Source organism: Microcaecilia unicolor, chromosome 7 (genome assembly GCF_901765095.1).
Source record: "Microcaecilia unicolor chromosome 7, aMicUni1.1, whole genome shotgun sequence".
NCBI classification, from domain to species: Eukaryota; Metazoa; Chordata; class Amphibia; order Gymnophiona; family Siphonopidae; genus Microcaecilia; species Microcaecilia unicolor.
In genome coordinates, this window is record NC_044037.1 from 119133936 (window position 1) to 119148847 (window position 14912).

The following is a 14912-nucleotide window of genomic DNA, read 5'->3' on the forward strand; positions in this document are numbered from 1 at the left end:
AGATCTATTTAAAAATATGGCACCCTTATGAATAAAATCTTCTCACCCTCTATTTTATCTCCCTGTCCAGGCCAAGCTGACATGTCCATGTTGTAACACCCGCAAGAAAGATGCTGTCCTCACCAAATGTTTCCATGTTTTCTGCTTCGAGTGTGTCAAGACACGCTATGATACCCGTCAGCGGAAATGCCCCAAATGTAATGCTGCCTTTGGAGCCCACGATTTCCACCGCATCTATATCAGTTGATCCCAGTCTACATGACTGACTGTGCCCCAGAGACTGCATTTTCATCAGTGCTCTCACAAACTTTAAGCTTCACCTTTGTCTAAATAGCATGATCTTTGGAGCCTGCATTTGATGTCAGTGAAGTGACCGCCACTCTCTTCTCTTGTGAGCCTAGAACCAAATTTAGTTTATCCCTGGAGCCTTTCAGCAGCAGGCACTTTATCTCTTTGGAAATGGATATTTTTGTTCCTTTGTAAATATAAAGGGTTAAGAAAGGGACCATGAGGATGATGATAATTTATCAACTCCCAGCAGTCGCCTATAAACTTTGATAACTTTTGTTTGTTGTTTTGAAAATGCGTTTTTTTCTTTCCTGCTTTCAGTATAAATCATTGGGAGGAAGTGACCCTACAAGGCAGGAACTGATTTCACGGGCAAAGCAGATGAGAGAAGTGTCTAATTCTTCTCATGCCTGTGTCTGTTCACCAGAATACATAAAATCTGGATAGGTTTTCAAAAGCTTCCATTTCTGTGTGTTGTTTTTATTCTTTAGCTCTAGCGATTTTTCCCATTTTGTGGTGTTTTGCAAAGTCCTCTACATTTCATTTGTACCAAGGGTTTAGGGGCTATTATAATTTTTACCTAATGTATGGCTTAAAGCTTCTCACTTTAGCAATGTGAAAACAGATTATAACTAAAGGAACAGCTGGATTGGTTCATGGAGGTTACAGAATGTATGCAAAATGTTCATGCCATACTTATAATTTTACCCTTGTGCACTTTTGGGGAAAACCAAGGTATGCCTTTTGCCTGCATGAGAAGGCAGACTGACCAGTCAGTCTAAGAGTAACAGCACAAGAAATATAGGCAGCCAAAACCAGTGTATGATATATAGAGGCATATTTTCAAAGCACTTTGGGAGGCTAAGTTCCATAGGTTTCTATGGAACTTTGGGAGGCTAAGTGCTTTGAAAATATGCCTCATAGTCTTAACCATTAAGTGAGGCCAAATAGTGAAGAAGCCATAAGCAGCAAGCTAGCTACACCCAGCAAATGAGGTATAGACGTAGCCAGAGAGTCACAGGGAGCCCACTGAATGATAGGAGAGCAAGTGAATGGTAGGCAGAGACAAGTGAGATGCAGACACAGGAGCTGATGAAGAAAGCTAGCATGGGCAGAAGCGTGAGGTTATTGAGAAGACTACGTGCATTTATATGGCTGTGCGATGCAGAGAAGTGTTTTATGCTAAAGATAATGCAGCATGGACCCTAATTTAAGATTAGCACCACAGTATTAAAATACATGGAAATGTAGTTTATTAAGTAAAATGCTGTGATATAGAGAATTTTTGAAAAGACTGACAGGCTGATTGCAACAGCCAGGTTGTAATGCTAAGGCTGAGGTAGTGTACGGCTTGCCTTGTGGGTCATCTGAGGTGAAGTTCAGTAATTCATCTCAGATGACTAGTGAACCAATCTGATGACAGAATCTGCATTTCCTGCAATCTTCCCCCCCCCCCACCCAAAATGAACCCCCCCCTAACACATCCTGATTGATTAGACTAGTGTCCCTCCCCTGACCCTTTTCACCCACCTTAAAAAGTTGAAAGGCAGGAATGATGCCCATTTGCTCCTGCCTTTGGTGCTGCCTTCATTAAAAATGGTGGCGTCTAACCCCCAGCGGTGCAGTCCAGTGCATCATTAGAGGTTAGTTTACCAAATAAGGCAACAAGTATTGCCTTATTTGATAAACTACCCCTAGAAGTGCATTGAGTCACCCTGTTAGAGGTCAGTCTACCAAATAAAGGTTGCCTTATTTGGTAGACTGATCCATTGTGATTCGTTACAATGCACTGCTAGGGTCAAGAGTTGACATTTTGAATGATGGCAGCACTAGAGTCAGGAGAAAGTGTGTGCCTTTCAGCTTTTTAAAGTGAGTGGAGAGAGTCCAGGGGTTTATTTTTCTGTATCGGGGGAGAAGGATTAGGCGGAAGGTGAGGCAGTAGACTACTAGGGCTTGTTGGGGAGGGTAATGGCCAGTAGACTACCAAGGCTTGTTTGGTCAGGCTGATAGACTGCCAGGGCTAATTTGTGATGGGGGGGGGGGGGGGGGGGGGGGGGGGGGGCAAATGGAGCTAGCAGCTTTTTTTTTTATGGCTCACTTGCCAGTCACTATTCAGGTACTGACAGGAAAATAAACGTTTTAGCAATGAGTGGCAGCTTACTGCGGTCCTGTGCATGTTTTTTTTCTGACAGTACACACTTAACATGGCAGTAATTTGCACGCTGATTGCTTACTGCATCAAGACTGTAACTTCTGTGGGAAGCTTGCCTTAAAAGCTGCATGCTCCAGCTGTTGGCGCATAGCTTTCTGCATCAGTCCCAACAGTTGGTGAGTAAGATGTAGAGAGCCTGAACAAGTAAATTGTAGCCAGTTAGCTATGAATAGAGCTAGAACAAACAGCCACTGTAGATGCATGTGAATAATATACAGTGAGTGGATTACCACCAGCGATTGAATCTCACAACTAGGAAGTGAAACACAGACAAATGAAATGTAAGCAGCGAGGCAAATGAGTGAGGACACAAAGGAGACAGATGCTGAGCAAGCTGCAGACAGCCATGAGTAAATAAGCGAGCAACTGAAAGCTACAGGCAATGGGCAAGCCACAGAGAGCAAAAACAGACAGGAGAGTATTAGCCAATGAGCTGGTAGGCCTGGGGAAAATAGTGTGATATCTAACAGGTACTGTCTGATTTAATAGTAGTACAACGTTGAGCTGTGCAAAAGTACAGCAAAGGAATCTGATAGTGTGTCAAGTGACACTCTCCTCCTGCCAGACAGGAGGGATGTGAGAATAGAGGCCTGAGGAGAGGGAAGGAGATTAGAGATTATGCTGTGGGAGGAAGTTAGAATTTAAAGATTGTTGGGGGAGGAGAGGGAGAGCCAAATTCCCTCCTAGCTGACTCATGTGAGTGGCATGCTTAGCCAGCCAGAAGATGGGAAGGGAGGGGGGGGGGGGGGGGGGGGAAGGACTTGGTCTTTGATCCTTTTTCTATTGATCCTCTTTATCTGTGCACATTTAATTTAGAATTCCAAATGGGGAGGGTGCTTGTAACAACTTGCATACACTTACAACTAATACTGGGCAAAGTGAGCTGCAGCCTGATACAGACAGTGAAGTGAGGATGGTGTTTCATGGAGCAAAAGAACCAGAGTACAGCGACCAATTTCTCCATGCTGTGCCCCCCTCCTTGTCTCCTGGCACCAGTGGGAGTGGAGAGACATTTCCTAATATTTCTCCTCTGGAATGATAATGAGAAAATGTAAATAATGAATTCAAAGCACAGAAATACAGTAACACACAAAAATATATTTTGTAGATTTCAATTCGTTTTTTCTCTGGTAGACTTAATAAGGGTGCATGTGCTCACAGGAGTCCCCTCTGCTTCCTTCATTGCTGTGGGACACAAGGGTGTGGAAAGTTACACTCTTCCCGCTTGTACCCAGCCGGAAAGTTATATGTTTCCTCCTGCCTGTGTTAGAATGGACAAGTGTGTTGGGCTTCCTGTCGTATGGAGAGAAGCTGTCTTCTTGTTCACCTCTGTCCAGATGTCTGTTAAGTCATGAATGTACTGCTCGATCTGGAGAAGGCAAAGAGTCAGGTGAGCATCTATGTGGAAGACATACAGAAGGTACTTCTGTGACCGAGGCTGAATTAATACTTTCAGGCCTTTAGAACTCCCTTCGTCGACTGAATATTGAAGCACTTTGCATTTGATCTTGATTGCCATCAGATCTAACAAGGGCAACATCATTGACTCCTTATCAGTTCAAGGATTCGTCTGATAACTCCTATTGTCCTGAATCTCCCAACCACCAGGGCTGGTGGTTGGGAGGTGGGGATAGTGCTGGGCAGACTTATACGTCTGTGCCAGAGCCAGTGGTTGGAGGCGGGGCTTGGTGGGTTGGGAGTGGGGATAGTGCTGGGCAGACTTGTACGGTCTGTGCCCTGAAAAAGACAGGTACAAATCAAGGTAAGGTATACACAAAAAATGGCACATGTGAGTTTATCTTGTTGGGCAGGCTGGGTGGACCGTGCAGGTCTTTTTCTGCCGTCATCTACTATGTTACTATATGTGAAGGAACAGAAACCACACTATCTTTGATTTTCTGCTCAGGAGGTCTTGTAACTTAGTAGAGTCTGATGGGAAGGGGAGTCCTGTGATATTGGAGAAATCGGTGACCAAGGAAGGGAGACCTTGTGACAGAAAGTTTGGAACTGGAGGGGAGAGGATTCAGAGAGACTTGCTTCTTTTTGTCATAGATTGCAAACAGTGTCATGTATTGATTTAGAGAAGGCTTCAACTGAGAGGAGTCTATAACTTAGTGAAACATATGACTGGGGAAAGGAGTTTGAGTATACCAGATCTAGCTGTCTTGGGGTATCATCCACCTCCACCTGGGTGCTCTCCTTCATTTGCTTAGCAATTGTCTGGAAGAGGTTAAGTGTTGCCATCTTTATGGTGCCCAGTAACAGTGTCTTCTTGGCAGCAGTATTCTGGATATGAGCCCAACGGGATTCCTGGTTGAAGGGAGATAGAAACAAAAGACATAGAGAACTATGATAGTAGGAATGGGCTGTTTGTGATTAAATGTTTACTAATAATAGTGTACACTTTTCTTAAAGAGTGCATACTGTGTGGAAGAAGATTGTGTCCTTTTTCACATAGTGTGCACACTTTAAGAACTGCTCGCCTCTTTACATATAGTGTGCAATTCTTTGCAATGAGTGAGCATTTTTGATGATATTTGTTCTGGAACAGGAAAAAACATTTTTTCACTGCCCATCCATGATGAAATGATGCACGGACTTGGCCTGAGAAAGCATGAAAACCTCCCACCATTCTTCTTACCCAAACAATGACCTCGCTTTGGGCATGGTCCAGTCGTGTTTGTAGCAGTGCCAGCTCATTGTTAAATTCCAGGATGGCATCATTCTTCTCTTCCACATAGCGTGCAAGTTGGCCTCGTGCCTGCTCAGTTTTCTCTTGTGCCTCTTGTGCTGACTGCTGCAAATCCTCATGGGTTGCTTGTAGAGTATGGTAGCGACCAATCACCTCATGTACCTCCTGGAACTAAAATGTGAGGAGAGGGTCATTGTAGATCAGTTGAGAATAGTACCTGAGCCTCTTAACAGGCTGCAGAGCATAGAATTTGAAATACCAAAATACTGAGGCAATAGGAAGTAGCCTTGTGAACATCTGAGCAGCTCAAGTATATATGTTCGTATTTTCAAAGCCCTTAGCCTTACAAAGTTATATAGAAACCTATGAAATGTAAGTCTAAGTGCCTTGAAAATGAGCTCCTTAGTGACACAGTGGAGCAGAGTGGAAGACTCTTGAGACAGACAGGCCCTGGTCAAGTCTAATGTTGGTAGTAAGATAGAAATATTTCTGCTTCATGACTTTATGATGAAATTCATAGAGTTGTAAGACAAAATGAATCTGACACATCTAACATAAGCTGAAAACAGTGGAGCTGACTCTCCTAAGTGTATGTGTGAAAAAGAAAGAAGAAAAATATAGTTACTGTGAGAGCGCAGTGAGGTTAAACAAATCAAATGAAGAAAGAAATGTTATGAAACGCGTAGCCACCTGCCTGGGGCTACCCCGTGACCACTTAGAGGGTCTAGTCCCAGCGCAGCTCAAGTCCACCTGCCACTTGTGCTCTATGCGATGAACCTCCTCCCACCGACTGGGTCCCAACTGCCTCTGTGCAAGGTTCCCGCTCTCAAATTATCCCCAGTGATTTCTAGGTTACTGAGGGCCCCATTCCCAGTGGTCCCAAGTTCCTAGAAAGCACTCACAGATCTAACACACAAACCACCAGGACTCTTAGTCCAGACAAGCAGAGGCAATAACTAAAATGTTTAATGTCATGAAAAAATTAGAACAATGAACAGAAAAGGTGCAATCAGCAAAACAATAAACAGGTAACTGAAACATGGATCAATTATAGCACTAAACATTTGTTTACTATCTAAATAGTACCCGTGGAGCTCAGGACATATAGCTGCTCACAGGTTATCAAATATAACTATTCACAGGGCCTCAGCAAAGAGATCTTTCTCTCTTCTCCCTGGCTAAGACTGGACGAAAAAAGCCATTACATCCTAAATTAATTGAGCTCCTGGGCCAATCAGAGCCCAGGACAACAACTTTTAAAAGTAGCTGGCCACATCATTGCAAGTTACCTCTTATCTGTGTTAACTAAAGAAGTAACAGGCTTTCTCTGTAACAGCTTTAAACATAAATATGCACCACCTGCTGGCCAAACTGGCGAAACACACTTCAAGAAATAATCAATACAGTTTAAACGCTTAAAACCCAGTTTTGTCACAAAATGCCAGGTTATTTAGTAAGAAAAAGGTTTGTTGTTTTTTGGGCTTCAAGGTAGGCCCAAAGAAATAGAATGAACACCTCACAAGTATGAATAACAATGAAAAAAATTAAAACAATAACACTGATTCAAAAATGGGAAGTAAAGTAAACATCCAGCCTACTACACACCAGGAACAGCATAAAGTTCCCAGTGTCCAAACTGTGACTGGGGGAGTGGCAGGAGTGTTGAAAATCAAAAATATAAATAAACCTGGGAATCCTGAACATGGCTTTCTCCCTCTCCTCTTTCCAGCCCTCCTCATGCTCCCTCTCACTTTTTACCATTTCTTTTCCCATCAGTTTGACTCCCTTTTTCATCTTCCCTCTTCTCACACCCTCCCCTCTTATCTCTCTCTTGTTCCCTTCCTCCTGGGCACACACTTTCACTCTGTCTACTTTTTCTCTTTCATCCTGGCATGATGCTTGCCTCTCTCTTCCTTCTTGGTAGTTTTTCTATCTCTCCTCACCCTTCCCCTATACACTCTGTTCCTTGTGCATCCCCTACCCTCCCTGTGCACTCCCTTTCCTTTTCCTCACCCTCACCTCAGTTTCCATGGCTCCCAGCATATCTCTTTTGGTGATGCAGTAGCTGTTCACCTCTTGCATCTGCCACAGCATACCACCTCCAGCCATGCTGCTTTTCAACCTGCTATAGCCCAAATTGCCAAGAACCTGTGCCTGATAGCGTTTGAATACATGCACCCTATGTTCGCATGATCAACACTTTCCTAGCCCACGATCCATCACAGAGATGATCTTTTCACCCAGGTTGAAGAAGCGGCAACTGCAGCATATGGGAGGACATTGCCTCCTCTTCTCTCTCCCCTCCTCCTAACTGTGACCATGACCTAAATGTAACTTGCCTTGATGTTCCAATACTAGGAAAGCAGTTTATATAACAGAAAGAAATCTAGGTGAGCAAAGTTGGTAGAGAAGACCAATCCCAATAGATTCAAAGTTGTAATTGTTAATAAGGTGCTTCTACCAATCTTGACTCACAAGGATGAAGACATCAAAATATTGCTTTTCAGTTTGTTTTGTTTTTGAGGGGGGGGGGGGGGAGCTATGATTTTTCTTCCCCACTCCCAATAAAACATTCTTCCTTTGAAAGATGTGAGTGAAAAAAATCCCTCTTAATTTAAATGCATGCAAATCTGATGCACTAACGTGAAAAATGTTTAAGAGGGTGTAGAATGTCAATAGCCACTTTGGGCCCTGTTTACTAAGGTGCGCTAGCGTTTTTAGCTAGTACTAAAATTAGAATACACTAACCGTATAGACGCCCATAGGAATATTATGGCCATTTACATGGTTAGTGCGCGCTAAAAACGATAAAGTGCCTCTAGGGTCCTCTATTTGTCCTAAGCTTCAAATAGAATGGTAATTTGAAGGCTCAGAAAGATTTAGGGAGTTTCTTTTCAAATGGGCCTACTGAATGTGCATTCTGATAGGACAGGAATATCCCCATGATTAATGAAGTAGTCACTATCTTACAAACCTATGACTACCATGACTTTCTCAGGGCCGCTGAGAGACTAAGCCGGGCCCAGGGCAAGGGCGCCCTCCCCTGCCGATTCCCCCCCCCCCCCCCCCCCCCCCCCGCCTATGCCCTCGCCCTCGCCCTCGCCCCCCCCCACTGCAATCCCCGGTCTCACCAGCCTGCCATTGGCTCTGTCCGCCACCAGTCCCCCTGCATTAAAATCGGCAGCGCCTCAGCTCCATTTGGAAAGGCAGATCACCTCCCTTCGGACCTTCCCTCACTGTGTCCCGCCTTCGTCTGACGTAACCCTCCAGTTCCGTGAGGGCAGGACACAGGGAGGGCCCAAAGGGAGGCGATCTGCCTTTCCAAATGGAGCTGAGACACTGCCGATTTTAATGCAGGGGGCCCGGTGGCGGACGGAGCCAAGGGCAGGCAGGTGAGACTGGGACTGCAGAGCCAGATTGTACATAAATCAACAGAATCCCGGAAGTAGCTTATAGCAAAATGTTGGCCAAAGTCCGATATATGGCATTGCTGGGTTTTCCAGCTATGATAAGGGCTTTAACCTATTCTCCGAGGACAAGCAGGCTGCTTGTTCTCACTGATGGGTGACGTCCACGGCAGCCCCCTCCAACCGGAAACTTCACTAGCAAAGGCCTTGCGCCACCGGTACCGTCGAGTGAGGCGCCGGCTGGCCCCATGCCTGAGGTGAGGTCTCCAGTATCGGTACCGCTTGCAGTACCGGCTACGGCCGCCTCCCAGGCAGACTCCCCGACAACGTCAGCGGAGGGAGCTTCGCCGATGCTGGCGAGGGAGTCCACCTCTCGACGCTCCCACCGTGGCCGTGTTTCCACGGAGTCGAGTCGGGCACGGCTTCAGACGCAGGTTCGTGAACTTGTGTCTGATACCGATGGTGAGGCTTCGTGGGAGGAGGAGGAGGACATCAGATATTTCTCTGACGAGGAGTCTGATGGCCTTCCTTCTGATCCCCACTCCCTCCCCTGAAAGGCAGCTTTCCTCCTCCCGAGAGTCTGTCTTTCGCGGCCTTTGTCCGGGAGATGTCTACGGCCATCCCCTTCCCGGTGGTTGTGGAGGATGAGCCCAGGGCTGAAATGTTTGAGCTCTTGGACTATCCTTCTCCACCTAAGGAAACGTCCACAGTACCCATGCATCATGTCCTAAAAAGACATTGCTGGCGAACTGGACCAAGCCACTATCTAATCCCCACATTCCCAAGAAGATCAAATCCCAGTATCGGATCCATGGGGACCCAGAGCTGATGCGCACTCAGTTGCCTCACAACTCTGGTGTGGTGGATCTGGCCCTGAAGAAGGCTAAGAGTTCTAGAGAGCATGCTTCGGCGCCCCCGGGCAAAGACTCCAGAACCTTAGACTCCTTTGGGAGGAAGGCCTATCATTCCTCTATGCTCGTGGCCAAGATTCAGTCCTACCAGCTCTACACGAGCATCCACATGCGGAACAATGTGCGACAGTTGGCGGGAAAAAGTCGAACAGGTGGTAGAACAGCTCCACCAGCAGGATAACGCTTTCGACAAATTCTCCCGCCGGCAGCCTTCAGCATCTACCTCCTCAGGTAGACGTTTTTATGGGGGAAGGAGGGCTGTTCCCTACTCTTCTGGTAAGCGTAGGTACAATCCTCCCTCTCGCCAGCATGCGGCCCAGGCTAAGCCCCAACGCGCTCTCGTCAGCAGCGTGCACCTCAGCAAGGCCCCACGGCTCCCCAGCAAAAGCAGGGGGCGAGCTTTTGACTGGCTCCAGCAGAGCATAGCCGACATCAAGGTATCCGTGCCGGGCGATCTACCGGTCGGGGGGAGGTTGAAAGTTTTTCACCAAAGGTGGCCTCTTCTAACCTCCGACCGTTGGGTTCTTCAAATAGTCCGGCAAGGATACACCCTCAATTTGTCAGGAAGCCGTCAGCATGTGGCTGTGGGCTCGCCGTTACGGCACGTTGCTCCAAGCCACATATCTGGCAGGCGTAAACAACAGTCTGGCCGACAGGTTGAGCAGGATCATGCAACCTCACGAGTGGTCGCTCAACTCCAGAGTAGTGCGCCGGATCTTCCAGGTGTGGGGCACCCCCTTGGTAGATCTCTTTGCATCTCGAGCCAACCACAAGGTCCCTCAGTTCTGTTCCAGACTTCAGGCCCACGGCAGACTCGCATCGGATGCCTTCCTCCTGGATTGGGGGAACGGCCTGCTGTATGCTTATCCTCCCATACCTCTGGTGGGGAAGACTTTATTGAAACTCAAGCAAGACCGAGGCACCATGATTCTGATTGCTCCTTTTTGGCCGCGTCAGATCTGGTTCCCTCTCCTTCTGGAGTTGTCCTCCAAAGAACCGTGGAGATTGGAGTGTTTTCTGACCCTCATCACACAGGATGAAGGGGCGCTTCTGCATCCCAACCTCCAGTCTCTGGCTCTCACGGCCTGGATGTTGAGAGCGTAGACTTTACCTCTTTGAGTCTGTCGGAGGGTGTCTCCCGTGTCTTGCTTGCTTCCAGAAAAGATTCCACTAAGAGGAGTTACTTCTTTTTATGGAGGAGGTTTGCCATCTGGTGTGACAGCAAGGCCTTAGATCCTCGCTCCTGTCCTACACAGATCCTGCTTGAATACCTTCTGCACTTGTCTGAGTCTGGTCTCAAGACCAACTCTGTAAGGGTTCACCTTAGCGCAATCAGTGCATACCATTACCGTGTGTAAGGTAAGCCGATCTCAGGACAGCCTTTAGTTGTTCACTTCATGAGAGGTTTGCTTTTGTCAAAGCCCCCCGTCAAACCTCCTACAGTGTCATGGGATCTCAATGTCGTTCTCACCCAGCTGATGAAACCTCCTTTTGAGCCACTGAATTCTTGCCATCTGAAGTACTTGACCTGGAAGGTCATTTTCTTGGTGGCAGTTACTTCAGCTCGTAGAGTCAGTGAGCTTCAGGCCCTGGTAGCCCAGGCCCCTTACACCAAATTTCATCATAATAGAGTAGTCCTCCGCACTCACCCTAAGTTCTTGCCAAAGGTGGTGTCGGAGTTCCATCTGAACCAGTCAATTGTCTTGCCAACATTCTTTCCCCGTCCTCATTCCTGTCCTGCTGAACGTCAGCTGCACACATTGGACTGCAAAAGAGCATTGGCCTTCTATCTGGAGCGGACACAGCCCAACAGACAGTCCGCCCAAATGTTTGTTTCTTTTGATCCCAACAGGAGGGGAGTGGCTGTCGGGAAACGCACCATTTCTAATTGGCTAGCAGATTGCATTTCCTTCACTTACGCCCAGGCTGGGCTGGCTCTTGAGGGTCATGTCACGGCTCACAATGTTAGAGCCATGGCAGCGTCAGTGGCCCACTTGAAGTCAGCCACGATTGAAGAGATTTGCAAAGCTGCGACATGGTCATCTGTCCACACATTCACATCTCATTACTGCCTGCAGCAGGATACCCGACGCGACAGTCGGTTCGGGCAGTCAGTGCTTCAGAATCTGTTCGGGGTTTAGAATCCAACTCCACCCCCCTAGGCCCATGTTTATTCTGTTCCAGGCTACACTCTCAGTTAGTTGGATAAGTTGTTAGGTCAATCTCAGTTATGTCCTCGCCGTTGTGAGGCCCAATTTGACCATGTTGTTGTTTTGAGTGAGCCTGGGGGCTAGGGATACCCCATCAGTGAGAACAATCAGCCTGCTGTCCTCGGAGAATACCTTCTATAGGTATGTAGCATTCGCTTTCTCCGAGGACAGCAGGCTGATTGTTCTCACAAAACCCGCCCGCCTCCCCTTTGGAGTTGTGTCTTCCCTTCTCTTTGTCTTGCTACATACGGGACTGACGAACACGAGCCGTTTCGGGCGGGAAGACGGCCGCGCATGCGCGGTGCACATCGGCACGCAAGGACTAGCAAGGCCTTTGCTAGTGAAGTTTCGGTTGGAGGGGGCTACCGTGGACATCACCCATCAGTGAGAACAATCAGCCTGCTGTCCTCGGAGAATACCTTCTACAGGTATGTAGCATTCGCTTCAAGACCAGTTTGTTTAAAATCTGACAATAATGCAGAAACATTTGTTAATTTTATTTTTTATGCAATTTTTTGGTATAACACTATTAGAATCTGTAGCAAACATCCAGTGTATACATGTCTATATTGCAAATTACAACAACAAAAGAAGAAGGGGGTAGACCAATGTTGTTCCAAAACTTGTGGTTTATTGACTAAAAGTGACATGACACAGAACTGCATTTCAGTACCACATATGTCTCCCTCAGGATTCAGTGGTACAATATAAAACAACCCAAATAAAAATACAATAAACAACACTTAAAACCTCAAATATAAAATAATAATAATACATTAATAAAATAGCTACAAATATTTAAAAATGGTAAGTCAAATACAAAATAGACATATCTCATTATTATTATTATTTTTGTTACATTTGTACCCCGCACTTTCCCACTCATGGCAGGCTCAATGTGGCTTACATATTGTATACAGGTACTGAGGCGGAAGAAAAAAAATATATATATAAATAATAAATGTAATAACAATAATATATGACAACTAAAAACAAATTAAAGACTATAAGGTCTGTTTACTAAGCTGTGCTAGCAGCTGTCCTTGCTTTAATGCCGGCAGATCCCATTCACTTTGAATGGGCTCTGTCAGCTTTAGCACTGAGACAGCCACTAGCGTGGCTTAGTAAACATGAGTATATAACTTAAAAATAATTTAGAAAAAAATGTAGATATTGATAAATACATATATAAGTAAGATCAATCTCACATGAAATATGACTAATGTACAGTTAACTAATTGTACATTTGTGTCATTTCATATTTTACATGCGAGTGATCATATTTATACATGTATTTATTGATATCTGTATTTTTCTACATTCTTTTTAAGTTATAGTCTTTGTTTTTAATTGTCATATATGTCTATCTTCTATTTGAATTTACATTTTTTAATATTTGTAGGTATTTTATTAGTGTTATATAATTGTTTTATTTTATTTTTGAAGTTTTAAGTGTTGTTTATTGTATTTTTATTTGTGTTGTTTTATAGAGATTGCACAACTAACTCCTGAGGCAGTCGCATGTGGCACCAAAACGCAGTTCTGCATCAAGTCACTTTTAGTCTATAAACCATTAGTTTTGGAACAACATTGGCTTACCCCCTTCTTCTTTTTGATGTTGTTTGCGATTTGTTGTTAAGGGGGTTTCTTCCACTTTTTTTTTTTTTCATACTGCAGCTTAAACATACAAAAAGACATCCTCAAGCTACATATCCAGAAGTAGCAAGTACGACAACATATATGGAGGGACATCTTGTGATCAATGCATAAATCCTGTTAAACTCTGCCTCTTTAATACCATTCCCCTTCACCTCACTCCTGGAGACCCACCAAACATAAGAATGAAATCCTTTCTGTCTCAGCCCTGAAGCTGTGCTCTGTAAAAGCATTTAAGCTCATGCCTTTCCAAGGTGAGTTATATTCAAGCATAGGAGGTATTTTCCCAGTCCATGGTGGGCTCACAATGTAAGTGCCCTGTTTACTAAGGTGCACTAGTGCTTTTAGCATGTGTACCGTGTAGATGCCCATAGGAATATTATGGGTGTGTTAGCTTGTGCTAAAAACGCTAATGCGCCTCTAGCTTGGCTTAGTAAACAAGGCTCTTAAGTTTGTATCTGAGGCAACGGAGGGGTGAGTAACTTATCCAAGATCACAAGGAAGCACAGAGGGATTAAAACTGGGCTCCCCTGGTTCTCAGCCTTCTACAATAGTCAGCTACTCTACTCCAGAGAAGCCTATATAAAATGCAACTATCTTAAGCTTCTTGGCCAGTATTATACGGCTGTTGCTTTCCGTAGGGGGACATTATCCATTCCATAATCAGTTTAGATTAGGAGTTTTCATCCCAGTCCTTGGGCTACATCCTGCTAATCAGGTTTTCAGATACCCACAATGAATATGCACGAGACAGATTTGGATACAAGGGAGCAGGTCATGAAAATTTTTGTCATGCATATTCATTGTGATACATTGAAACGTGTAATTAAACTCTGGAATTCGTGGCCAGAGAATGTGGTAAAGGCGGTTAGCTTAGCGGAGTTTAAAAAAGGTTTAGACAGCTTCCTAAAGGAAAAGTCTATAGACCATTATTAAAAAAGACTTGGGGAAAATCCACTGCTTATTTCTGGGATAAGCAGCATATATGTTTTGTACTTTTTTGGGATCTTGCCAGGTATTTGTGACCTGGATTGACTACTGTTGGAAACAGGATGCTGGGCTTGATGGGCCTTTGGTCTGTCCCAGTATGGCAATGCTATGTACTTATGTAAAACCATCTACACAGCAGGATTTAGCTACCTGGGTTCCAAAGGGTGGAACTCAATACCAAAGCCATAAGAAGCATCTCCAAACCTCCTCCATTTCAGGAAAGAAATGAAGACCTATCTCTTCAAAGAATTCTACAACAACCTATAGAGACCACCTCATGTGCAAAACAAATGAATAAACAAATCCAAAAACATAACAAAAAATGACAAAAGCCACAGATGCCTTCTTGTCTAATCTATCTCCTCATAACCCTGAATAACCACATGAACTAAAGATGACGTCCCACACTGCAAAGCATGATTATAACTCCACCAAAATGTAAATTGTAAGCCACTTTGAACCGAAACTTGTTTTTGGACAATAGTGGAATATAAGAATGCATAAATTAAAATAAATAAATAAATGAAAAGGAACCATAAGACATTA

At 45.0% G+C, this 14912-nt stretch overlaps 2 protein-coding genes across 3 annotated transcripts in view; one reads left to right on the forward strand and one right to left on the reverse strand.

Annotated features, from left to right (window-relative positions):
• Positions 1-750, forward strand: part of RNF40 (ring finger protein 40) — a 179376-nt gene extending 178626 nt beyond the window's left edge. For both annotated transcript variants that reach the window (XM_030209272.1, XM_030209273.1), the window contains exon 20: positions 71-750. In XM_030209272.1, coding sequence (XP_030065132.1) covers positions 71-247 — 177 coding nt within the window. In that variant the 3' untranslated portion in view covers positions 248-750. The remainder of the gene's footprint in view (positions 1-70) is intronic.
• Positions 751-3743: 2993 nt separating this feature from the next.
• The window catches only part of CCDC42 (coiled-coil domain containing 42), a 31646-nt gene continuing 20477 nt past the window's right edge, over positions 3744-14912 (reverse strand). Inside the window, exons 5-7 of the mRNA XM_030210813.1 lie at positions 5142-5363; positions 4652-4810; positions 3744-3869 (exon numbers count right to left, since the gene is read on the reverse strand). Coding sequence (XP_030066673.1) covers positions 3744-3869; positions 4652-4810; positions 5142-5363 — 507 coding nt within the window. The remainder of the gene's footprint in view (positions 3870-4651; positions 4811-5141; positions 5364-14912) is intronic.